General features: G+C 39.8%; 1 protein-coding gene across 3 annotated transcripts in view; it reads right to left on the reverse strand.

Annotated features, from left to right (window-relative positions):
- Window positions 1-2,846: 2,846 nt before the first annotated feature.
- CDH20 (cadherin 20) overlaps window positions 2,847-26,837 on the reverse strand; it is a 241,467-nt gene continuing 217,476 nt past the window's right edge. For all 3 annotated transcript variants that reach the window (XM_060774698.2, XM_067467530.1, XM_060774699.2), the window contains exons 9-13: window positions 19,051-19,187; window positions 14,438-14,559; window positions 11,813-11,930; window positions 5,326-5,577; window positions 2,847-4,467 (exon numbers count right to left, since the gene is read on the reverse strand). In XM_060774698.2, coding sequence (XP_060630681.2) covers window positions 3,968-4,467; window positions 5,326-5,577; window positions 11,813-11,930; window positions 14,438-14,559; window positions 19,051-19,187 — 1,129 coding nt within the window. In that variant the 3' untranslated portion in view covers window positions 2,847-3,967. The remainder of the gene's footprint in view (window positions 4,468-5,325; window positions 5,578-11,812; window positions 11,931-14,437; window positions 14,560-19,050; window positions 19,188-26,837) is intronic.

Below are 26,837 nucleotides of genomic sequence, written 5' to 3' on the forward strand. Positions count from 1 at the left end.
GATGGCCGATAAGGTCTTTTCCAACTCTGTGATTCTATGATTGACAGGGAGGGCTAAAAAAAATCTTATCTGAAACGTTGGGTGTGCTGATGCCAATCAAAGTTGACCATGACGAGCAAGATGGACTAATATGATGACTCAGTAGAAGGCAACATCATATGTCCCTGTTAGGAGCCCCCAGTGGCACAGTGGGTTAAACCCTTGTGCCGGCACTGCAGGATTGAAGACCGACAGGTTGTAGGTTCGAATCCGGGGAGAGCGCAGATGAGCTCGCTCTGTCAGGTCCAGCTCCCCCTGCAGTGACATGAGAAAAGCCTCCCACAAGGATGGTAAAACATCAAAAACATCCGGGCATCCCCTGTGCAATGTCCTTGCAGATGGCCAGTTCTCTCATACCAGAAATGACTTGTAGTTTCTCAAGTCGCTCCTGACACAAAAAAAGTCCCGGTTACATTTCCATGTATCCATGTATTTCCATGTATGTAGAAAGCTTGTGTCTCTTCATCCTGGCATGCATTTAATTTGCTTGGGCTTTATGCTGGTGAGAGCCCATCCATCTAATCTAACTGTTATACCTATGGTACTGAAAGGGAGAATAAAACCAGCAGCCAAATACAAATCCATTCTGCTGGAACTTAGCTACTGCTGAACTTCTTTTTGCCTTCTTCTCTGCCTCTGTCTTTTCCCTTGTGTGTGCCATGTTTTATTTAGATGGCAAGCCTCAGGGAAGGAAGCATCAATTGACTATTTGAAAGCCACTTTGGGAGTCTTATTGGCTAAAGGGCGCAGAAGCAAAACTACAAATAAATAAATAATGAATATATGTAGAAATAAAACTAATGGGCCTCAAATGTTTCAGTTGTTTTCTTGTTGTCTTAAAAGGAGCTTTTGTGTCCTCAGTCCAAATGCAAGTGATCAGGCAATTGCTACTGGGAAAATCTCTCATGCAATTAACTAAGTAAGGGCATTAAAATGTTTTGATTCATTGGGTTGTTGTAGGTTTTTTTCGGGTTATATGGCCATGTTCTAGAGCAGTGTTTCTCAACCTGGGGGTCGGGACCCCTGAGGGGGTCGCGAAGGGGTGTCAGAGGGGTCGCCAAAGACCATCAGAAAACACAGTATTTTCTGATGGTCATGGGGATTCCATGTGGGAGGTTTGAGCCAATTCTATGGTTGGTGGAGTTCAGAATATTCTTTGATTATAATGAACTATAAATCCCAGCAACTACAACTCCCAAAAGTCAAGGTCTATTTTCCCCAGGCTCCACCAATGTTCACATTTGCGCATATTGAGTATTTGTTCCAAGTTCGGTCCAGATCCACCATTGCATGAGTCCACAGTGCTCTCTGGATATAGGTGAACTACAACTCCCAAACTCAAGGTCAATACCCACCAAACCCTTCCAGTGTCTTCTGCTGGTCATGGGAGTTCTGTGTGGCAAATTAGGTTCAAATCAATTGCTGGTGCAGTTCAGAATGCTCTTTGATTATAGGTGAACTATAAATCCCAGCAACTACAGCTCCCAAATTACAAAATCAATCCTCCCCCAGCCCCACTAGCATTTACATGTGGGTGCATTGGGTATTTGTGCACAGTTTGGTCCAGTGAATGAAAATACATCTCGCATATGTGATATTTACATTATGATTTATAACAGTAGTAAAATGACTGTTATGAAGTAGCAATAAAAACAATGTTATGGTTGGGGGTCACTACAACATGAGGGACTGTATTAAGGGGTCACGGCATTAGGAAGGTTGAGAACCACTGTTCTAGAGGCATATTCTCCTGACGTTTCACCTGCATCTATGGCAAGCATCCTCAGAGGTAGTAAAACGTCAGGAGAATATGCCTCTGGAACATGGCCATATAGCCCGAAAAAACCTACAACAACCCAGTGATTCCGGCCATGAAAGCCTTCAACAATGTTTTGATTCATTTCCTCCAAAGTTTCCCTGGAAACTGTTTTGAAGCTGTCCCTTAGTCTCTCTCTCATAGGCTGGCTTTACACTGTAATGCAGTTTGAGACCACTTTAATTGTGATAGCTCAGTTCTATGGAATTCTAGGGGTTGTGGTTTGGTAAGGCATCAGCACTCCTTAGCTTGTAAATCTATGATTCCCATGATTTAATAGCATTGAGTTAAAATGGTGTCAAAACTGCATAAAAGCCCTAAACGGTTCCGGCCCAAAATACCTAACTGACCGCCTCTCGGCCTATGAGGCCATGAGGACTTTGAGATCTTCTGGGGAGGCCCTGCTCTTGATCCCGCCTGCGTCACAGGCACAGCTGGTGGGGACGAGAGATAGGGCCTTCTCGGTGGTGGGTCCTCGGCTGTGGAACACCCTTCCCATGGACATCAGGCTAGCCCCCTCCCTGTTGATATTCCGCAGGAAGTTAAAGACCTGGCTGTTTAAGAAGGCATTTGATCAAGAAGTGCAATGACTGATAATTTGACCATAGGAATGGAACAACGGAAATGATATCGGATTGTGGGTTTGACAATGAGACGATTCGGAATGGCTTTTGTAGTAATGTTGATGTTTTGATAAGATGTTTTTCTGATAATGATGAATTGTGGATTATTTTACATTATGTTTTGTAATTTGCTCTTGTTTTTCCATGTTGTACACCGCAATGAGTTGTACACCGCAATGTTGTACACCCTTGGGCTGAGAATTGCAGTATATAAGCGCAGTAAATAAATAAATATAAATAAATAATAAATTAATTAATTCTACAGTGTAGATGCACTCTGTGTTAAAGCAATGCTAAAGAGAAAATGATGGTCTAAGGTACACAGATCTTTAATTCTTGGGCCTAATACATAAGACATCACCTCCAGATTTGTTTTCCTTCAATTTAACTTTTATTAAAAGAGGTTCTAAGATACTGTACTGTTTCCAGTACATGATATTTATTACCAAAATTATTAACAAATATACAAAACTTATATATGGAATATTTATTACATCCATTTATTCCTCTATAATACTGCATTTGTTCAAGTAGATTACCTACAGTGTAAACTTCCCTCAGTTTGATCTCATATCCTTGGGAAAGCCCCTCTGACCCCTTATCAATATCAGTGTTATTGGATTTTAAGGAACTCTATTTGGCTTTGATTGGTAGCATCTGGTTTTCACATTTGGCACATGGAAGAAAAATCTACAGTGCAAAAAGAGGCATTTTTTTCTGGTTTAAACTGGAACCATACTTTTGAGAGCTGAGGAGAGAGGTTCAATTTGCATCAATATACTAGTATTAATGAATATAACACACAGGTCAGGTATTATTTGACTGAGTGCAACTCAGTGCTTTTCCTTCAGTCCTCACATTTTCACCAATGAAATAATTTTGCTAAGCAAGGTGGCAAAAAGTCAGTCCCTATAGAAGGGCTATAGGCCTCTTGCTGGTGATTGAACCCCTGGTTTCATGTTTGTTTGTTTTTTGTTCCATTTTATGCCGTCTTGAATTTGCCAACATACAATTATTTTTCAGGGTATCATCCATGTTGGGGAAGGCTTTCTGCAGACAATTTCCTTGCAAACTGAAAATTATGGGTCGTGGCCCCCAATTGTAAGAAACTTATTAAGATGTTGTGTATGTGTGTATTGGTAAAGAAGAAGAAAAGATCAGCAAAAGATGATAATGGCACTCTAAGTCCAGGAGTGATGGGTTCAAGTGTAGCCATTAAAAACAAACAAAACTAAATCCACACCCAGGAAATAACTTCCCCCACCCCTTTTCTGTTTGTCACCGTTTACAAATGTAGATTAATGTAACTGAGTAAAGCTGATCCAGAGAGAGCATTCGTTTATCCGCACTCCACTTCTGCATTCTCCCTCAAGCACCGTATTGCTATTTGTTGGAGGCCACCTCATCCCAGTCCCCCGAGCTGATGAGAACCAATTCGGAATGGCCGCTGCACCTGAGTACTCTTAGTACCCGGCCTTTTCTTTCTTGGTTACCAAAGCGCCCCACTCCCTTCTGTGGCGCCATACATTTCAGCCAGCTTTTTAAAACGTGGCCCCCAGTCTGTCAGATAGTCATAACTCTGCTCAGAGTCCGTGGTCACGGATTGTAAGGAACTGAGAGACTCAGCCACTGAGCCATTCCCCTCAAACATATATGTCTGGAGTGAGTCAAAGGGAGGAGCCCAGAGGTCCATGTCAGCTTCGTAGAGCTTGGCCAACACATAGCTATGGACACTGCTATCCATTGTGCAGGCCTGAGGCACGTATCTGGAAAGGCTCTCAATTTCTGGCATCATGTCCTGTCTGTTCTTCATCACCACTTGGGCCTCTCTAGGGTTCCACAGGGCAGCAATGTCAAAAGCCTCTGTATCTTCCTCACCACCTCCCTCATCATCGTAGCGGACAATATTTTCATGGATATTCTCCTCTTCATCTATAATGTAAGGCTTCTTCCTGTGTCTTCTCATGGATAAGATCAGCAGCACCAACACTGTTAGAAGTAAAAAAAAAACCAAAGAGTTTTTTAAATAAATAAATAAATAAATAAAAGAGCCTTCTCCTCCCCAGTCAATGTCACTGAGTCTTTCAGTCAAAGGACTGGCTCTGAAGAATGTCAGGATTGATGGGCTGGTGAATGCAATGCATTTTTGCAGGTTTTAACCTGGCAACAGCAGCTCCCTGTTTCTGTGCTGTAAAGAGTGAGTGCTGGATAGTTACATTCACAGCTTGGGAAATTACTTTTTACAAATTAGAAATGATATAGGTTTACATTTTAGTTCTGAACAGAACAATCAGTGGGAACTTGAGAGAGTCAACACAAATGACTTCAAAACATAACAACAACAAATACAAGCGAAATGTTAGGAGAGAATACTCTGGTCATACATGGCCATACAGCCTGAAAAACTCACACCAACCCAATGTTTCTGACCATGAAAGCTTCTGACAATACAAACAACTAAATTAGTCAACCAACTAAAGGAAATGTGGTGGGCAAAGATTTTATCTCTTTATCCAATTTAATTTTTGCCCATTGCTATGGGAACTGTGATGGGGAACCATGTGTGGGTGAACTACCAGTACTACTTCTACCCCTATCACTTTTTTTAGTCATGTTGGCAAGGGTTGCAGAAACTACTAACCACTTCTAGAAGGCCATGGTTAATACAGTCTTATCCTAAAGCAATGTTAACTGTCTCTCAACATTTTTTTCAGGAGGACACAGCTTTCTTGGCAACTTCTTGTCTATTTCCTAAGTGCTGCTTTATATGGCCCTTAAGCCTGGTAGCCTTTCCTTTTGAGCCCCAAGAAGAGATGGTGTTATTCAGGAACTGGCATATGTATTTACCAAGTAAGACGAAGATACAGGCAAGGATGGCAATGAGGGCTCCCCTGCTCAAGCTCACAGGGAGCACATAGGCCTCAGCATTGCAGGACATCACAAGACCTTTGTCATCGCAGCTGCAGACATGAATGGTTACTGTCCCCGTGCTACTCAACATGGGTCGTCCATTATCAGCTATCAGGACAGGAAGGTAAAAGGTGTTCTGCTCATGCTGCCGGAAGCCGGATCTCCTGGTTAAAATCCAAGCAGTGTTGTCTAGAATAATATAAACAAAAAGAACCCAATATTTATTTGCCATGTAAAAAACAATCAACTAGAGGGAAGGATCAATGGGGGGAAGCCAGATGGTGGATGCTCCCCCCCCCCCCCATGGGATGGGTTTGGAGTATGTCAGGGGATGCAGGACGTAGGTGATGGGTTCCCCTGCCAGGCAGCACCAGAGTCACCGCAATCTGTGCCGATTCTGGTGGCCAATGGGATAAAGCTGTAAGTCTCTTCAATTTACTTTTGCTTCGTTGAATCCCCTAATCTTGCCTTCTTATTATTTGCTATTTTGTCTCTTTATAAATTTTACTGCTGGTAGAATAAAGCATATGCACTCTCTCTGCAAATGTCATTTAATTATCTTATCATTATTATATATCTCAGTTAAAGGTTAACTGATTAAGTTGACTGGTCCTTCTGTGGAATAATGCTGTAAGAAAAGCAGCGTAAGTTGCCAAGATACAGCACTGTCAAAAAACCCCCAGCAACATTTATATGTGATTAGAAACAAAATAAAAAGCTTGCACTTGATTATTTGATATTTGGCTGCGTCAATCTCCAATTTTCAGACCCCAAATTTTATGGGTTCAAAAATCAATCTTAAAGCAATGCTTTCTTTTTCAACCCAAGTCAATGGGGGAAAGCTGGAGACCTGGATTTCCAAAGCTGGATGGTGATTCTGAATCTAGATCAGTTCAAATTGGGTCCAGAATGATCTGGACTGAACCAAGTTGCTGACATAGCTTCCAAACTGAATACAGAATCTAGTATTTATGTTTTCACTAAGCCCTAGGAATGAATACATTCCTCTTTACCCCAGGGATTTTGGGATACATGGAAGATAATCTGTATATGCCATTTAGTTTATGCATTTACGGTAGATCCCCTTACTGGACAGAAATTCTTGGTGTATATAATTCAGATCTAATTCTGGAATTTAACAGACAAGTGTGATTATTTTCTCTGGTACACTAAGCATTTTCTTGTTGTTGGAAGTTATTTTTTACCACTTGGCTTTAGTGTATTTTGAAATGCGGTGCTTTGGGAAATATACATAATTATAAATAGTGCAATAATAGACAGAGGTGTAACAGCTGAACATTATAAATGTAATGTCAGTATATTGTGTCCCCTAAATGTCATGGAAGTGTCTTACTCTTTGTTCTCTTTATTATTATAGTTTAACCATTCAAACATTATAGAGTTAATACTGATAAAAAGATAATTATTAACACGTCCAATTATGTTATCTCACTTTCTCACTTGGAAGGCACTGAACAGACTGTGCTCTGGGACAACAAGATGCAGAGCCAATGGGGCTATAAAGTGGAGTCCACAACATGCAAATGTGGAGGAGAGCAAACCACAGACCACCTAGTCCAATGCAATCTGAACCACGCCACGTGCACAATGGAGGACTTTCTCACAGCGACACCAGAGGCAATCCAGGTGTCCAGCTTCTGGTCAAAGGAAATTTAGCCTAATACCAAGTTTTAACTTTGTTTGTGGTCTTTTTTGTACATTATAACTGTATTCTCAATTCACGTCTGACACGATAAATACATTTCATTTTCCATTCCAGATTATTAGATTAAGTATGGATTGGATCAAAAAAGAGAGGCAGTCAAAGAAAAGAGGGCAGCAATAATAAAGGAGAGAGTAAGGACTTCTTCACATGGCCACTGGGGCTGTGCCATTTTGCTGGTGAAAGGGAAGGCATGTGGGGTGCCTCATGGGGGCCCAGGTATCCTCCCTCTTTTTCCCATCATATGGTCAGGACATGAAAATGTGCGATGACACCTTTTCCCTGTCTTCATCAGATGGGAGAAAGGGCGGCAACTTGTGTTGCCCCGTCGTCCTTTCTCCCATCGTATGGGGAAAAGGGGAGGAAAGTGCTATATGAAAAGACACTTTCCTCTCCATTGTGGAGGAGGAAGTGTCTTGTGATGCTTCCCCTCCACTTCAGGGGGAATGTGGGCAGGGCCTGCTGAGCATTGTCTGATGATGCTCAGTAGGCCCCATTGACAACTCTAAAAATTGGGCTGAAAACTCCTGTGTGAAGAGGTCAAAAGAGATTAAATTAAAATGAAAACATTTCATAAATTCAAACTGTATGACATTACTCTTTTAAACCTAAAATAAATTATTGCTGCCCCTACGCTTTGGAGAATATAGAGCTAGCTAAGTGGATGATAGATAAACATACAAATAGTTAGATGGACACACAGTAGGTTTGATTGGCATTTAGCTTGATTTACTGACTAGTTTTCTGCTGCTTTTAGTTTTTCTCACTGAGAAAAATGATAAATGATCCAATCTTGCTGGTTTCAAGAAGGTTAATTTTTCCAGCAATAGATATGTTTTCACCACCCTTTTAACTTTTTTTGACTAGCTTGATGACAGGGCAGGCATCCAGATCACCCCTACGGAAATTTCCAGACTTGTTGACAAATTGACAATTCAAGTGCAATGCATTTGTGCCAAATCTTATTTGTGCTTGTCTCATAAGTTACCAGAGTGACTTGATGCCATAAGTATTGTTTGCAAGTAACATGATGGGATAAGACATGGATGTCACAAATCTAAAGCACTCTCATTTCTCTCCTAACAGGTCTAGGTAAAAGCCCTTGCTGTGTCACATCTCTAAGGGGAGAACTGCCTTTTCACATTCAAATGGCATGAACAGTAGGTGTACTTTATGTTTAACATATCCACATAGCTGAATAAAACACACTACAGAGAAGCAGCTTCTGCTGTGATATGTTTCCATATGACTGTACTCATTTGCTGGTGCTTTCTAGATGTTTTCAGCTCCCCTGATCTCGACCAAATGCCATATTAGTTGGGATCAATGGGAAATGGAGAATAAAAGTTGTGCAGGTAGAGGAGGGTAAGAGATAGAGGAAGAGTGCTAGGACAAAGCTGCCACATAAAAACACATGCTTTTGGTATATCAGGTTATTGATTTAACTGATGCTGCCCATAGGGCTTATCCAGAGATCTAGTAGAAACAACCCATGCCAGAAGTGGCCATTGCAGAGCAGAAGCAATATGAGTAGCAACCATCCTATCTGTAAAATACTACACTGAAATGGATCCTTCTTTAGGCTGCAACCACAAAAATGTGATGCATCCACAAATATCTGTCAAAGGACCTCATCAGATGGAGGTCTTTTTCTGTTTCTATGCACTTCAAAGATGGAATTCCATAGATTCCATCAAAAGGTACAAGACCTGCTTCTACAAGACAGCATGCAGAAATGGTAGGATTTGAAAGACGTGGAGGAATCAACTCCACTTCTCTCTTTGCATGTAAAAAATGTGTATTTTCCCCTTATGATGGGAAGTGGCAGATTTGCCCATTTGTACTACATTTTGTGATGTTTCAATGTGGGTGTTTATGTGGTTGGTCAGCTAATGTTCCTCAATGCTCCTTCTGTCACCATTAGTGGTTTAAAAACAGAAGAAAGAAGTGGTTAAAAGTGTGCTGGTCCCTATGAAGTGGGAGAAGTCAACATCCACTAGTGTGATGGGAAATGAAGTGAATGGTTGAGCTAGAAATGGGAGGAGGCAAACCTATGTGATGGGGTGAGCAAATTTTCCATCTTCTTTAAAGATGGAACACTATGGAATGCCACTTGAAGATGTTTCCACCCACTTTCCCCCCTTGTAAGATGAGGTCCTTAAACATTGTTTACATCAGGGGTCCTCAAACTTTTTAAAGAGAGGGCCACATCACAGTCCCTCAAACTGTTGGAGGGCCAGATTATAATTTGGAAAAAAAACATGAATGAATTCCTATGCACATTATTCATATCTTATTTTTAGTGCAAAAAACACTAAAAAACAATACAATAATGAAAATGAATAATTTTAATAAATATTAAACTTATCAGTATTTCAATGGGAAGTGTGGGCCTGCTTTAGGCTGATGAGAAAGGTTTGTTGTTCTTATTGTTGTTGTTGTGTGCTTTCAAGTCGTTTCAGACTTAGGTTGACCCTGAGCGAGGGCCGGGTAAATGACCTTGGAGGGCCTTATCTGGCCCTTGGGCCTTAGCTTGAGGACCCCTGGTTTAGATACATAGACAGATTGTCAGTGTGAGCTAGAATCACAACCTTACTGATAATGAAGAAGAAAAATTGTAAAATGCACTCCAACAAAAGTAGTACAGGTTCAAAATATTTTGGAGTGTTTGTGCTTTGGACTTCTGATTATTTTGAATTTTGGAATGTGTGGATTGTTATCTTGGAGATGGGATCCAATCTTAACATGGAATTCATTTGTGTTTCATACACACCTTATACATGTAGCCTGAAGGTAATGTTATACAATATTTTAAGGAATTTTGTGCATGAAACAAAGTTTTTGTACATTGAACCATCAGAAAGCAAGGGTATTGCTATCTCAGCTACGCATGAGGACAATTTCAAATTTTGGAGTAATCAGTAAATGCATGTGTAAAATTGTTATTATTTATACTCTACTTTATCTCTCTTGAAGAAGACTCAAAGATGCTGTTCTTCTCACTGATAGAATGCATGTACTTGAAGACTACTTTGACAATGAAGAACAAGGCATAGCAACGTAGTTACTGCTGTCACTCGCAATTACCCTATACATTGACTGAAATGGACTGAGATTTTATAAAAGAACATCTGATGCTGAGAATTTTCTCCATCTCTCTCTTTCATTCTCTTTCTTTCTAGCATGATGCCTCCAGGGTTAAGTGAGCCTGGATCACCAAAGGTTGCAGCAATGATTTCTTTCAACTTCATCAGCAATGCTTGTTCAAAAGAGGAAGACAAGGTCAGAGTGTGTTGTAACAAGGCAATGCCCTGGAAAACTTGGCAGCTGTTTCCCAATAACTGATATGAGCAGTTTCCAGCTATAATATGTTGATGTGAGACGACATTATTGTCTTTCAAAGTTGTGTTCTTTTAAAACACTCCTTATTTAGCCCGGTAAACTGTGGGAATAGTGTCTGGACTGTAGTCCAGACACCAGAAATAGTGCATTTATCTCGTGCCTTCCAAGAAGGTTTTCCTGGTTTGTGCCAAATTAATTGGACAGCCCCCTTTTTATTGCGGAAGTTTCCACAATAAAGGGGCTGTCTGGATGGGGTCACAGCCAAAGTCAAATTAGTTTCACTTCCTATATAGATTGATACAGATATTAACAGTAATGTGGTCCCATGTTTTGGCAACTTTTCTTCCTTTAGGTAACATCTAAATTAAGCCTCATTTTAGCTGATCCTCAAGTATATGGCTTGTATGAGAGTGTTGAGATCTCAAGTAGTTTTTATTTGAGAACCTCATTGGTCTGATCCAGTTACACAAATCTTAATATATCAAACTTTTTGATTCTCTTAAATTCTTATTGTCATCTCTAAGATGAGAACATATATTTCTCTCTACAATGTTGGAAAACTTCCTAAACCTTCTGTATCCAGTTTTTTGTGGTTCCTTGTGGCCTCTTGCAAAATCATCCCTCTAAGTCTATCCCCCTTAAAAACAACAACAAAACCCTGCCTATTACCTATGTGACATCCTTCCATATGAAGTCATTTACATTTTAATTAAATTGAGGAGACATTAGCAAATAGCAAGGAGGGAAAAGAAACAAGTAAAATATTAAGAAAATGTCATTCTATTTGCTTTAGGATCTCTCCCTCCCGCTTTCTCTGGACCCTTCTACACTGCTGAATAAACTCCCACATTATCTGTTTTGAACTGGGATATATGGCAGTGTGGACTCAGATATTTCAGTTATGGCAGGTGGGTTATTCTGCCTTGATATTCTGGGTTATATGGCTATGTGGAAGGCCCCCCCCCACTCTTTCTATAAACAAAATGAGCAAAATTATAACCCTCCAATCACCCCTCCAGTCCATTTCTTAACCTGACCTTTAAAGCATTTTGAGCAGAATCCCATTCACAAACAATGCCCCCAGCATGACACCAAGGGCTTGGATTTGCATAGCATTGGCATACTTCTTCCAAATAAAAGAACCTGTCACTGGGAAATATGTACACAGGCGCAAATTCTGTGTAACTGTTCAAAGTGTAAAATAATATGTCATTGCATTGCTGCCTTTAAGAAGCAGGTGTCACTTGGCATTACTGGCAATGGCAATCTCATGACGTAGTGTTAAGCCAGAGCCGCTCAAGTTGAACTCATTGCAGAAGACATTAGTTAGCAAAACAAATGGGTGTCCACTTCAATTACCTTGATTGTCCCTTAGAGTAAAATTGGGGTTGTTAGCTGCCTCAGGAGCCAAGCTATAGTAGAAGTGTTGTCCCTCCTGTGGGTCATCCTGGTCTACCGCACTTACTGTCTGAATCAGCTGTAGAACAGAAGAGCAAAACAAAGAGATTGATGACAGCTCCAGTGGAGGGAGAAAACAGCTTTCAAAGATTAGATTGAAAACAAAACAAGACTAGCTTTTCAACAGCAACATCTTGCACAGGGAGCGGAGATCCATGGAGACAATCAGAATGCTGTGGGGAATCAGTAGTTAGTAATGGATAAACAAGATGGATAAAGTAATCCGTACTTGAGATGGCCAAGTTCACTGAAGGACATATTCAGGTGGCCCATACATACTTCAACAGTACAACTCTGCAGAACATCCTGAGTTCATCCACTTCCATCTCCAACAGAGAGTAGCACAGATAACAGGATCAGGAAAGAACTCCATCTAAATTTATAGGGAGATGATGTCACTCCAGGCTTGCTGGCTTGACCACGATGTCTGAGCAGTTTTAATTTTCCATGTAAATAGTTCTGGAAGTCCTGACTCAACATTTTTATTCTATGATCAAATTTTGAATTTAAGTAGTCTACTGAAAAAAGAGGAACCATGGGCTGATTTTTCTCAAATAATAAACAAGTCATCTTTTGAGTATCTTGAGATATGTCTCTGTGAATTTTATTGGATGCGTCCCGGGTTTTTCTTTTCTTGTTTTCCCTGCAGAATTTATTTATTACATGCATTTGTACCCCACCCTTCTCCCCCCAAAGGGGGACTCAGGGTGGCATCACATAAGCATCATGTGATGCTATCAACAAATAAACAACAAGGGTTACAATTAAAAAAGTAAAATCATTAAAATGCATTATACAGATTCATTACCAAGTTCATTAAACAATAAAAGAAAAGTGAAACAGGGCTAAAGAAGAGTGTTAATGAAGAAAGAGCACAGTTTAGGCCCTTTCTACACAGCTGTATAAAATCCAGATTATCTGCTTTGGACTGGATTATCTGGCAGTGTAGATTCAGGGCCCTTTCACAAAGCCATATAACACAGAATATCAAGGCAGAAAATCCCACAATATCTGCTTTGAACTAAGTTATCTGAGTTCACACTGTCATATAATTCAGTTCAATGTGGTGTTTATATAGCTGTGTGGAAGGGGCCTCAGATAATCCAGTTCAAAGCAGATAATGTGGATTATCTGTCTTGATATTCTGGATCATATGGCAGTGTAGAAGGGCCCTTATAGATTCCAACCAGTAATGCGGGCAGGTATTAAACTAAGGAAAAGGGCAGGCATCATTTACCGCTCCCTCCAACAACCTATACCAATTCCCTTTTGGTTTTGAAACTAGCTGAGTTTTTAAAAAAGGTGTACAGATATGTTAGGTTGTGCAAACTACTGTGTTTACAGCAGCTTATTTTGAGCCTGGGAGGAGGTGTCATTTGAGCAGTTGTTGGGTCTGGTGCTTGAAGAGGATTAGAGGCCACACATTGTGACTAAGACGTGACTGATGGTCACCACCTGATTCACCCCGATGTCAAATCAGCAACATAATCAAATCCTGCCTGCAACCAATGCTTGAATATTAACACTGGAAGACAAAAGAGCATAATATTTCAGCCACGATCCTTTGCTCTCCCCTTTGGAAGTTCTTCACTTTTCTATCAAATTTATTGCATAAATTTATACTGAATTTTAATTTGAGAAGTATCTCACTGGGCTCAGAACAACAAACGTACCTCCAAATGGGAATTTACTTACATGAGGCAAGAGACATATCTCAAGATGCTCAGAAGATGGTTGATTTACTAACGGAAAATCCCAATGCTATAAAGCCTTGCAGATCATATCTCAGCTTTTTGATTCCCAAAGGCCAGGATGTTACTTTTGAACAAATTGAGGGAATTGGTGATAGCAGCAAAGCCATTACTCTTTTGCATTTTTCATATTCCACCTGAGACTCCAATTCTTTTATTTTTCTGGTTAGTCCTTCCCTTGAAACTTGTGGTTATTTCAGGGAGTGCAAGAACATAGGATCATTATATTTTTTGCTGTACTGAATGATGAAAAGGAATAACGTTCTGGCTAATAATTGAACTGAAATACTTAAAAAGCTGATTGTTTTATAGATTAAAGGACCTGATTTAAGAATCGCATTAAAGAAATGGAATGAGTCAATAGTCCAGTGGGAGTATTTTGAGGTGATACACAGACAAAGGCAACAAACAAAAATAAAAAGGTTTGAGGCCTTTCCTCTGATGTCTGTTACACTAAGAAAATTATAAAAATTGGTTGCATTTGTTAATAAAGGAATTCCCTTTAAGAAAAGAAAGTAGAGCTATGCCTTCTGTGAGAATCACCCTATTGCAGTCTAACTTGACCTCACCAGTATTGCATCAGGAGAAACCTGGAAGAATAACTCTGATTTTCTTAATATTGCATTTAAATTTCCTTGGAGTGCAGTGTAGCAGATCTTCAAATACTCCAGTCCAGCCTCTATCTTTCTTTGTTGGCTAAGACCATTAAGTGAGGTATCTGCACAGCTTGTGGTGTTGGTTTTGCCCACCCACCTTTTTCTTCTTCACTTCTTACCTGTCCAGCTTTTGCATTTTCACACACAAAGGCCTCATAGAACCTGGGAAATTCTGGAGCATTGTCATTCACATCCAGGACTCTTATTGTGACGGAAACACTGCCGACATGTGAAGGATTGTCTGAAAGAAGGTAGAGCAAATTAAAACCAGAGAAATCTGATCTTGGCCTAAATTAATCCTGGGAGTGTCAATTACATTGCAAATTTGAGTGAAGAAAACACTCCCTAAGAAGAGCAGGTGGGCAAGTGGCATGTTAAAATATACAGCTAGAAATCTTGAGGCCCTGATTTAATCATTTATGTGTACTTGGAAACTTTCTAGCCTAGTATATAAAATACCTGTTGCATTTACTTCTACAAGTTTAGACTGGAATTGTCAAGAGATGATGATGATATTTATTTATATCCTGCTTTTTCTCTCCACAAAGGAGACACAAAGAGGCTAATATTAAAATCATTTCAATACAATTTTAAAATATACAAATGCTATTTGTTGATTTATTTTGATTAAGTATGGCTGGTCAAGTTACTTTCCAGATGGTGCTGGGCTGCAATTTCAATTATCCTTATCCATCATAGCCAATGGTGAGGGTCCATAGAACCTTCAGTTCAATAACATTTGGATCCACTCCTGGCTTAGACGGAGAGCATTTTGGCACTGATAACATCCTCTAACACAATAAAGTTGCTGTGATTAGATGGTATTGATGGTATTGTAACAAACACCTGAATATATCAGAAAATTAATGTCACCTTCAGAGATGTTCATTTCAGATAGCTAGCACATATAAGAATTGCATGGTGTTATCAATGGTCATACACTCAGGATTTGGGCCAGGATTTGCCACACATTGTGATGAATCTGGCAGGTCCTGGTGGGTGGCTGGGGGAACCTGTCACCCACATTGCCTGTCTTGCCCCTCACCTTATCCTATGGCGAGGGGAAACATTGCCACCTGTCTCTCTGTTGTTTCCTATGCAACATAGGAAGCCTCCCATGTTGCTGGCACTGCCTCTTACAACACTTCAACTTCACTTGAGGCATGGAGCCCACTGGAGGTAGACTAACATCATGCGATGGGAGCCAATGGGCTCTGTGTCTCAAATGAAGTGTTGTAGGACAGGCAATTTTACCCGTCTGATGAGGTCGCTAATTTTACATGCTAGAATCTCTACACCATTCAACTATATGAGCAACTATTATGATGTGCACTATGATAATAGTTAAAGAAAAGGAACTAGGTAATTATAGAACATGCATTGGTCATGGCAATAGGGGTCACATTGAGGTGCTGATTCATATAAGGGTCTCTTCCACACAATTTTTGCTAGGCTAGCACCTTGTCACAAGCTATGTCAACTTCGATAAATATGCAATTAAAAAGGTGCCAGAATGTGTCTGTCTGAGTCAGTCTTTGTTTGTTTCAATTTCAGATTAGAAACAATTTGCTTCACACAAAATGTCATGGTGTGACATGATGTAGCCATGCCACAAGTTTCCACTTCACAAAGCAATGCCATCATATCCCACTATGAATCTGACTAGATGTTATGTGGAAATAGCCAGGAATAGGTGTGCCATTTTTGATGTGCCTGATGTTTAAAAAACATGTCTAGATTCCCTCTCCCTTTGTTTTCAGCAAATCGACTGTGTGATGGGATAGAATATAGCAAAATATTGGAGAAAAAAAAACATGTTTTTGAGTGCTGAGAGGTTGTGATAAGAAAAATCCTGGATTAGTGATAATCTCTGCAATTGAGACTTTATTCTACACAAATATGCATGTGACTATTTTGTGCCAGAAGCAGAATTTTCTGTACGCAAAGCAATATTTATGTGCAGAAAGAGCTGTTTCCTATCCAGAAAATTCTTTTTTCCTATGCCAATCAAACATAGACAAATTTTGCACAAAAATATTTTCTGCACAGAGAATTTTTTTTTACCCCAGAATAATTTTTTGTTAGTTTTTGGTACAAAACTAACATTTGCAAATTTTTCACAGAATAAGTTCTAAATTGTGAAAAACTGTGTTTTTTTAAAAAAAAACCTTTTTCTCAGGAAGAAGTAATTTGCTATGTTTACTCGTCGTTTCCTTTGAGAAGAAAATCAGTGAAAAAGTACATCACAATGTCAAGATGCCCTCACAATGTCAGGATGGGATGAGATAGAGAAAGTCGTGGCATTTTGTTATTCTGTGTTATAGGGAAGATGATGAATTCCTTACATTAAAAAAGTTCTGTTTTGTTGACCCCTATCTCTTTTGCTAGAACATTGCATGCCATGCCTAGTATTTCATAAACTCAACCTTTGGCCTGAATGGATGCAGAGGGTTATACTTAGTAATGCCAAAGTAGTTCTAAAGTGACAATGACCCCAAACTTAGTTTTGAAACAGCATATCTGAGAAGCTGGTAAGCAGCGTTTTCTGCCCTAAGCAAGGTTTGTTACAAAATCATTTCTACAGGACACTATATAAGAAACATAAAAGTAAGCAGATGGTCACGACACTCACTTTCTACTGGCTCAAGGAGGGTTTGAACCAGTGACCTAGAAGTGAAAGGCTCTCAGCTCATTAGCAATTCCCTAAGCCATCCAATCCTCCTTGATAATGCTGCTCTCTACTCTGATAAGCCCTGCAATATTCACAGCATCTGTTTTTTCTACTAATATTCCTGATATGTGTGTGTATGCATGCATGAGCATGTACTAGTTCTTATCTAAGCTGCCCCCCCAAAAAAAAGCGGGGAAGGGGGGAAACTTAAAGAATGTGACTCTCCTGAATATTAATGTTAACAATTTAACTAAGCAAATGCTTCTCTTTTCATTTGCAGAACACCTCAAGAACAACTAGTTTCATTCTCCGAATCGGACGCAAAATGTGGCTTGTACTGTAGTGCATCTAAATATGCATTCCTTATGGCATTCCTTATGGCAGTTTTAACACTGGGTTTCTCCTAGCCACAGTTAAAAGACTGACAACCGAGCAGAGGGTTTCTGTGTTTAAATACAGTATTAACCCCTTGTCCCCAGATTCAATGTGCATGGCTTAATTGCCCACACTTCAAAAATATTTCCTCTTGAAAGTGTTTGTGGGGGCTTCTCCATGACTTCCAGTGTGATTCTATAGTATGCTTCTGGAACAAGCATAGTCAAAATATGGGGTTTACTATTCTCTCCATCCTCTTGAAACCACTACTGTGGGCATGGGGGAGAAGTTGAGAATGCAGGGGAAGATGGGAGATTGCTCCAAATTTGCTGCAAACATTTTCACTTCTGTCCATTGGAGGTAGAACATAAATCCAACACAGTGTCTTCTTTAACTGCACCTTAAGCAAGTAAAGTGATTTTTTCCCTCTCCAAGATGGAAAAGGGAAGGGTGGATGGCATTCACAATCTGCAATCTCCTCTCAGCCTCTTAAGTGCCATTAACTGGGATCCGGTATATGCATATATTACACATTGCAGTGGGGATGGATCTGAAAGACTCTTTAATTACACTCTTTTTACTTTGTGCATATAATAAAAACTGTTTTCCCTACAAAAGGTTAACATCTATTATTTAAACATAGGCTGAATTTCTTGGGAATACAAACAGACAATGTCAGCGTGCCGGAAGAAGCAAAGACCACCAGCATTGAAGCGATGGTCCTCCTCTGGACCAGCCACACTGTCCGGATGCCTGACCACCCTCTCCCAAAGCAGTTGCTCTACTCTGAACTCAAGAATAGAAAACAGAATGTTTGTGGGCAGGAAAAGAGATTTAAAGATGGGCTCAAAGCCAATCTTGAAATCTCTGGCATAGACACCGAGAACTGGGAAGCCCTAGCCCTTGAGTGCTCAAGCTGGAGGTCAGCTGTGACCAGCAGTGCTGTAGAATTTGAAGAAGCACAAATGGAGGACGAAAGAGAGAAACATTCCAAGAGGAAGGTGCATCAAGCCAACCCCGACCGGGACCACCTTCCACCTGGAAACCAATGCTCTTACTGCGGGAGAAGATGCAAATCAAGAATAGGGCCCCACAGTCACCTATGTACCCATCGCCAATACACCTATCTTGGAAGACAATCCTACTCGGACAATGAGGGATCTCCTAAGTAAGTAAGAAATCCTGTTGATTTCTTGCAACCAGAGAACAATCATTTGTTGAATGGTGAGTCAACATATAGGTAAATTTCAGTGATTCAATGGGTGTAGTCTAGTCAGGATTAACAACCAAATCTAGACCATGATTTGAAATATAGGAATACAGTAATACACAAATAGATAAAAGGAAGGATCTAGCTAGGATATATAGGGCATTCTGGGTGTGCCAGAGTGTTTGGGTTGCATCCAATGCAGCAGTTGTTCCCCTTGACTTTCCTCCTTGAAATCTGCTCCACAGTGTTGCAAAAAATGCAAGGGTGTCAAAAATCTCAGTAATACTGCCTATAGTATGCTGGATTTTGGTTATCATATGAAACAGCTCTTAGAAACCAATAACATAACATTAAAAAAAGGAGGATTGTGATGGAAGCAATGATACATCCTGGTCAGCTGAAATGTCTGAAATTAATCTTTCAACCCCGGCTACACCATCCATTCTTATTTCATCCATGATTGTAATTCGCCTTACTCAGCTCATGAGCCAGCACAGTGATATTGTGCCATGAAATATCTTCCCGATCCAGTGGTCGTGCAGTCATCAGAGCCCCTGTTGCAATGTCAACGTAAAAGAAACGCCCAGGATCGCTGTTTCGATCAATGGAGTATCTGTGAAAAGGGTACATTTAGATGCCATTATTTTCAGGAAGTTATACTGTTGGAAAATGTGGGTTCAGTTCACTTTCATTCAAATATATGTTTTACATTCTCTGGTTGTGTTCCAGTTCAGATACTAACTGAAATATGTAGTTTGATTACTGCCTCAGCAGAATAATCCCCAAATAATATCATTTGTGTTGCTGCTGCTGTCATTTCTGTCTTATGGCCATCCTATGGCAAACTTATCACAGGGTACTCTTGTTAGTATTCATTCGGAGTGACTTTGCCTTTGCCTGCCTCTGAAAAGAGTGTGTGACTTGTCCAACGTCATCCAGTGGGTTTCCATGGTCAAATGGGGTACAAATCTGTGTCTCCAGAACTATAGTTTAGCATTCAAACTACTACAACATATTAGCTCTCTAAATAGTATTTTAATACTGACTAATGTAACAGGAATGAGGAAAAGCAATTTTAATTTTCTGTTATAGCATCATGTTTCTCCAGCCCCTAAGGAACTTGCATAATGCTGTGTTGCACTTCTACTTGGAATATTGTGTAGACTTCTATTTTATCTCCAAAAGACAAAAAGAAACAGAAGAAAGAAAATCAATTACAGTAACAATTGTGATCAGGTGTCTACAGACTATACCAGAAATTTGCGGACTTTTTTCTTTTTCATTTTAGTTTAGCAAAATAACCATAGTGCAATTTTTAAAATATATTTATATATGAGTAATTGGAAAGCACAGATTGTGTTCCCATACTAATATATTTGGGCATATGCAAGCATTTTACACATTTGCATAGTTTCCAGACAGACAGTATGTTCATCGTACTATATGCAGTACGAAAACATAATTATTGCATGTTCTCCAACCAATATCAGAGTTTGGCCAAGGTGTCAAATGTTATTAATGATGAAGAACAAATGAGTGGGGAAATGCTGAAGCAGTTTACTTTTACACCTTGAATTCAGTTTATAGCAACTTAAAAATAAACTGAAAACAAAGGGGGAAAGTGAGAAGTGGAGTAAGAAACTAGGGCATTTTGAAAGCAGTTAGAAAAGTGAGACGAGAGAGGATTAAGAATGCTTCTGAGGAAGGACAGTTAGAGAGTTGAACATCATCCAGCTAAAGCAGTGGTTCCCAATCTTTGGTCCTCCAGATGTTTTGGACTTCAAAACAGCTGGTAACCTGGCTGGGATTTCTGGGAGCTGAAATCTAAAAAAATGAGAGGAGCAAAGGTTGAGAACTACTGAGCTAAAGAGAAGGAAGTTCCAGTAAACTCAGAGGATTTACTTCTGCATAAAGACTGGAAAGCTGAAATCCTACACTAATTTAGAATTACTGAGTTGAAGGTCATCTTCTCCAACCTCCCCAATGCAGAAAATATACTACTACAGCTGCTTAGAAAGCATTAATGAGGGAGAGTTTGTCACGTTCCAAGAAAGCCCCATCAAATGTGATGGGACTTTCTTAAGAATGAATATGTATAGGGATTATTCTGACATTGTATAATTAATTTTTGCAACTGGGTCATGGCCTCTGTCTTAAATGGCATTTGAAAGAATGAGACAGGATAGCTAAAGGGAACCTCAAATTTATGTCTCTGATTACAAGGCCTGTAATTGGGGATGCATCTCACCCTGATAGCCTTTCTGTGAGCTTCTGGAAAAAGAATGCTAAACTTGATATTTATAGATGCAGAATACAACAATTCATTGTTATGTTCATTTTTGCAAAGACAGGACCGGGGACTGATGGATGGTGGTGGTACAAATTATTAAGGCAGACCAGAAGCTGTGTTGCACACAATTTAGTATTTCTTGAGAACATTATTATTTGATAAGTGTTTTTTGACAGCAACTATAAACATGTATGAATTTTAAGGAAGGAAATAATGATATATTACTATTTATATATACTATTATATTATTATCTGCATTACATGCTATTAAAGAGGTTTAGTTAGTTTGCCCTTGCTGCGAGAGAGAGCACAATTGTGGCCTAAGTGAGGAGAAAAAGCTGGAGGTGAACAAAGTGATGCGGTAGTTCCTATGAAAGGGAAAAAGGGTGGATGCAGGTATTTGAACAAAGGTTTGAAGATAAAATGAAAGATTTTCAATGAAGGAGATCGCATAGGTAATTAGCCTCCTTGTGGGCACATCTGCCTAGAAGAGGAAGAAGACCTCTAATTTCACAATCTGGGCAAGCAGCTCTCTCAAGTCTTTGCCAAGTCCTCTTCCTCTACCAGGAAGTTTTGAACATCTCCTATCTGGCTTGGAATAGCCACCAAAGACGGGTGATAGTGCTATTAATGTGGAAGGATGGTAGTTTCCAAGTTAAAAAGCCAATTTGGGCAGATATTTGTGGTTAGCGGAGTGTGGAGGTGACTGTGTTTTTCCACTCACTACAAAAATTTGATAGACCTTGACAGAATAAGCAAACTTCTGGGCACTAGAAAAACTCTAGTCTTGGTTTGCCTTGCTTACTTGTGGTCCAATAATAGCTGCATTATTTCAATCCCTTCATAAAAAGGAAAATCAGCTTGTTTAGCAATCATGGCAAATGCTTTTTTTTTTGTCGTGTCAGGAGCAACTTGAGAAACTGCAAGTCGCTCCTGGTGTGAGAGAATTGGCCGTCTGCAAGGACATTGCCCAGGGGACGCCTGGATGATTTGATGTTTTTATCATCCTTGTGGGAGGCTTCTCTCATGTCCCCGCATGAGGAGCTGGAGCTGATAGAGGGACCTCATCCGCCTCTCCCCGGATTCGAACCTGCGACCTGTCGGTCTTCAGTCCTGCCGGCACAAGGTTTTAACCCACTGCGCCACCGGGGGCTCTATGGCAAATGCTGATTTCTTATCAGTAAATGTTTGGTTTGTATACCTATGTAGACACTAGGAACTCTATGTTTCTCCTGTACATCTCAGACTTCAAGTCCCAGCAAACATGGCAAATGGTAAGGGACTGGGGCAAATGAAGTTCAAAACCCCGAGAAGGCCTTCTTCTCCTAACCTTCCTTGGGTGGTATGTGTGGAAACATTTTCTTTTGTTGGCCTGTCTTGGGCAGGAGGACAGTAGGGTCCAAAAGTGGCCTGACTACTTTCAACCAGTCACTTTTTTCTTTTAGTTAAACAGACACTTTCAGTTCAGATTACTTGCAATGGAGGTATTTTAGGTTTAGGTTAGTAAAAACAACACAGCATGGAATTAATTGGTTAAGTGATTTAGGTTTGAGTCAGGTTTTGTTTTGTTGCTTGCATTGCAGCTTGTTCACCATTACAAGCAAGAGAGACATTGCTACTCCATGCATGTCCAGAACTTTTATATAAACGTAAATGTCTTCACTGTCGGTCTACTTCTCCCAATTCCATTCATTCAGCATTAGATAGTTTTAACTATTAGGAATGATAGTAAGTTTTGTTGCTGATTGGTGGAAGAATAAGCAATATGAGTATGTTCAGACGGTCATGGAGGTATTGTACTGCCAGAAATTAACATTCAGAGCTTCATCCTGCTCCTAACAATGAAGTCAGGAAAACTTTCAATTATCCTAATAGTTCAGTATTGAAAAGTACCAAGTCCCATGACATTTCATAGCTTTTCTTATTTAAGAAATAGACTCTTAATTTAATCTGAATCATATCAATATAAACATTTCCAGTGATCTTCTGTTAAATCTTTCCAAAAGTAAAATATTACCAAATTGGATAACAAAGAGGCATTCAAGTAGAAACAAACAGCTAAGATTAGAATACTTAGCTCTGGAGCCAGAGTTATACCATGTCTCCCGGGTCATCAGTTGGGAACCACTTGCCCCAGCAACAATAGAGTAAAATATAATACTAATATTGTGCTGTGCTAATATTATAATAATATTCATTATTTATTTATTTACTATATTTGTATACCGCCCGGAGGCAACTCAAGGTGATTTACAGTCGGCAGGCAATGCCCCCAACAACATAAAATGCAGTTTAAAACATTACATATAATATAAACCATATAAAAGCAACAAACCAATAAAAACCATAAAGCACAAGTCTTCAGCATCTCACCAATAAAATCATTTTTTTATCGCACCGTCCAATCATTCCATTAATCTCAATTAGTCTATTACACAGCGTCTGCCAATGCCTGCTGAAACAGCCAGGTTTTAACTCTCTTTCAAAATGTTAGGAGGGAGGGGGCCAATCTGATATCCTTAGAGAGGACGTTCCATAGCTAAGGGGCCACCGCTGAGAAGTCCCTGTCTCTCATTCCCGCCAATTGCATCTGCGAAGGGGGCGGGACTGAGAGCAGGACCTCTCCAGATGATCTTAAGCATCTAGATGGTTCATAGGGGAATATATAGTGTACACATATAATATTGATAATATAATGTAATACAATATAATACTAATAATAATACATTATAATAATTGTATGTTTTATATTACAAGTAATACTATTAATAATATTACAGTATTTTGGTATAGTACAATATAGTAATATATAATACTAATATTGCGCTGTGCTAATAATGTAATATTGTATACACATATAATACTGATATTATAATGTAATACAATATAATGTTAACAATAATACAATATAATATTTTTATATTTCATATTGCATGTAATATTACTGCTAATATTACAGTATAGTGGTACAGTACAATATAGTAATATATAATACTAATAGTGTGCTATGCTAATAATATAATATATTGCATATACATATAACTTGTAAGCTGCTCTGAGTCCCCTTTGTCACAAACATTTTGAGAATAGGATATGTTTGGAAAAGGACAAGTTGGAAAGGTAAAGTCACCTGTGTTCACCTGGAGAGTAGATGCATGAGAGTCGATGCACCTCCTTCTCTTCTGGTGTATAGATGGCATATCCTTATTTATGCAACAGAGAGACTTTTAGGTTCAAAGAAAAAGTATTCATGTTTAGCTCGGGGAGTTTAACTCCAGTCCAGAGTATGCTAGGGACAGCTGCCTTTGGCACTGACACCAATCCTCCTCCTCGTGCAAGTAAATTGTTAATGGCATAATGAGGACATTCCACATCCAGATCTCAGCACAGCCATGATGGCTGGGAGAATTTAGAGGACATTCTCTTAATCCAGCAAGGTGAATCAGCTGCTTCAGGCAGAGGATTTGAGTGTCACAAAAGTACTGCAAAATGTGAGATTCATGTGCTGCAACAACTTGCCTTTGTGTACTATGAACAGTGAGCTCTCAATATTCAGAGGGAGTCAGTTCTAGGTCCCTTGTGGATACCAACATTTGAGGATACACAAGTCTCTTTATATACAGTGGTGTAGTGAAATGGTTCCCTTTATATAACATGATATGCAATTAAAGGGATCATTGGAGAGAGTATGAAGATAGGTGAAATGACAGTAAGCTACAGCAAGTTATTCTTACTAGCAGAGGGTGCTTGATGTGTAGCAAATCATGTTTTACTTTTTGTCCACATAACTGAACAAAAGCCCACATTATGTGCTTTGAACTGGGATATAGGGCAGTGTAGACTTAGGGCCCTTCCACACAGTCCTATGTCCCAGAATATCAAGGCAGAAAATCCCACAATATCTGTTTTGAACTGGGTTATCTGAGTCCACACTACCATATATTCCAGTTCAAAGCAGATAATGTGGGATTCTCTGCCTTAATATTCCAGGATATAGGACTATGTGGAAGGGCCCATAGTGGGATGAATCTATGGAAGCAGAATCTATGGATACAGAAGGGTGACGTCTTGGATAGAAGAGAGGGCCATTTTCTGGTTAGCTAAACTTCACAAACTGGCCTCTCTATTCTGCTTTGGTTAGACCTCACCTGGAAAACTGTGTCCAATTCTGGGCACCATAGATTAAAGGAGATACTGACAAACTGGAAGGTGTTCACAGAAGGGCAACTAAAAATATCAAAGGTCTGGAGACCATGCCCTATGAGGGGCATCTTAAAGAGCTGGCATGTTTAGCCTGCAGAAGAGAAGGTTGAGAGGAGACATGATAGCCATGTGTAAATATGTGAAAGTATGCCATAAGTAAGAGGGAGCAGGCTTGTTTTCTGCTGCCCTTGAAACTAGACTGGGAGCAATGGGTTCAAATTACAGGAAAGGAGATTACACCTCAACATTAGGAAGGGCTTCCTGACTGTAAGAGCTGTTCAGCAGTGGAACTCTCTGCCTCGGAGTGTGGTGGAAGCTCCTTCCTTTGAAGCTTTTAAACAGAGGCAGGATGGCCATCTGTCAGGGGTACTTTGATTGTACTTTCCCTCCATGAACTAGATGGCTCATGTGGTCTCTTTCACCTCTATGATTACATGGCCTTCCAAAAAAGCCATTATCTTCTCCATCTTAACCTGCAATTTATAATAAGTCTATCTTTTGCACATTAGTCAAATAAAGCTTTAAAAGCATTCTGAGCACCTGGAAGAAAGTGCAATCATCGAAATGCTAAATAATATCAGTGTTACAATGGTTATTGATCAGCTAAAAGCTAAATATTACTGCTACAATTGCTCTTAATGCTGCTATGAGCTCAATGAATAGCTGAGGAGAAGCTGCCAAGTTTTAGTCCTTAATTGGGTATAAAGCAGATATTGTTGATTTATTTGAAGCACTGGTAAATCTCTTGCTTACCAGCTGAAATGATAGCCAGGCTACATGTCATCCTGGATGCCGATCCTCTAATCCTCAGAGGTTACTGAGCCTCACAACCTTTGAGGATGCCTGCCATAGATGCAGGTGAAACATCAGGAGAGAATACTTCTGGAACATGGCCATACAGCCAAAAAAAAACTTACAGCAACCCAGTGATTCTGGCCATGAAAGCCTTCAACAACACATTAATCCAAAATGATCTAAGAGCCTCCAGTTTGTATAATGTTGTCTTGAAAGCTCTCACTCTGCACCTTGTGACAACCTTTAAATTTTGAAATTATGCTGGTGTTGCATAGAGATGCAGAATGTTAAATATGTAATGTGCAGCTGAGCCTTCTTTTTCTTGTATACAAACATAAACTAAGATTATCCACACTGACTAGGGAGAAACAGTATAAACTGAACAAACCAGATTTACTTTGTTGTTTGAGGCAAAGGGCAAGATGGGCTTTATTTCATTCTGTCCTTGGAAATGAACTGGAAAAGAAGCTGGTGAATTTTACATTAGTATTGGTTGACGATAGTGCCTTCCTCTGTAGTGTAATGCTCAGCATTAACCTCCTCTAGGGTATTTTCAGTTTCCAGAAGTCCCAATCTGGAATTCTGGGATCTGATGTCTAAAACATCTGGGGAACCAACGTGTGGGAATTTTGATTTAGAGCAGGCATGGGCAAACTTTGGCCCTCCAGGTGTTTTGGCTTCACCTCCCAGAAATCCCATCCATCTTACCACTTGTAAGGAATTGTGGGAGTTGTTTATTTCCAGTGTCTTCTGGGGGTGTAACAGATTGCACTAATATGCGGATTATAATCAGAATTATTGAGAAACATGAGAAATTATTGAGAGTAGTGTTATATAAACACTGTGTTGAATAAACAACTGGAGAAAAAGTATCTTGGTAGACAGGCCTGTAGCCAGGATTTCGTTTCGGGGGGGGGGGGGGGCTGAATTTTTTTCAGGGGGGGTTTCGGGGGGGGGCTGAGTTTCGGGGGGGGG

The sequence above is a fragment of the Anolis sagrei genome, chromosome 4, assembly GCF_037176765.1.
Source record: "Anolis sagrei isolate rAnoSag1 chromosome 4, rAnoSag1.mat, whole genome shotgun sequence".
NCBI lineage: Eukaryota > Metazoa > Chordata > Lepidosauria > Squamata > Dactyloidae > Anolis > Anolis sagrei.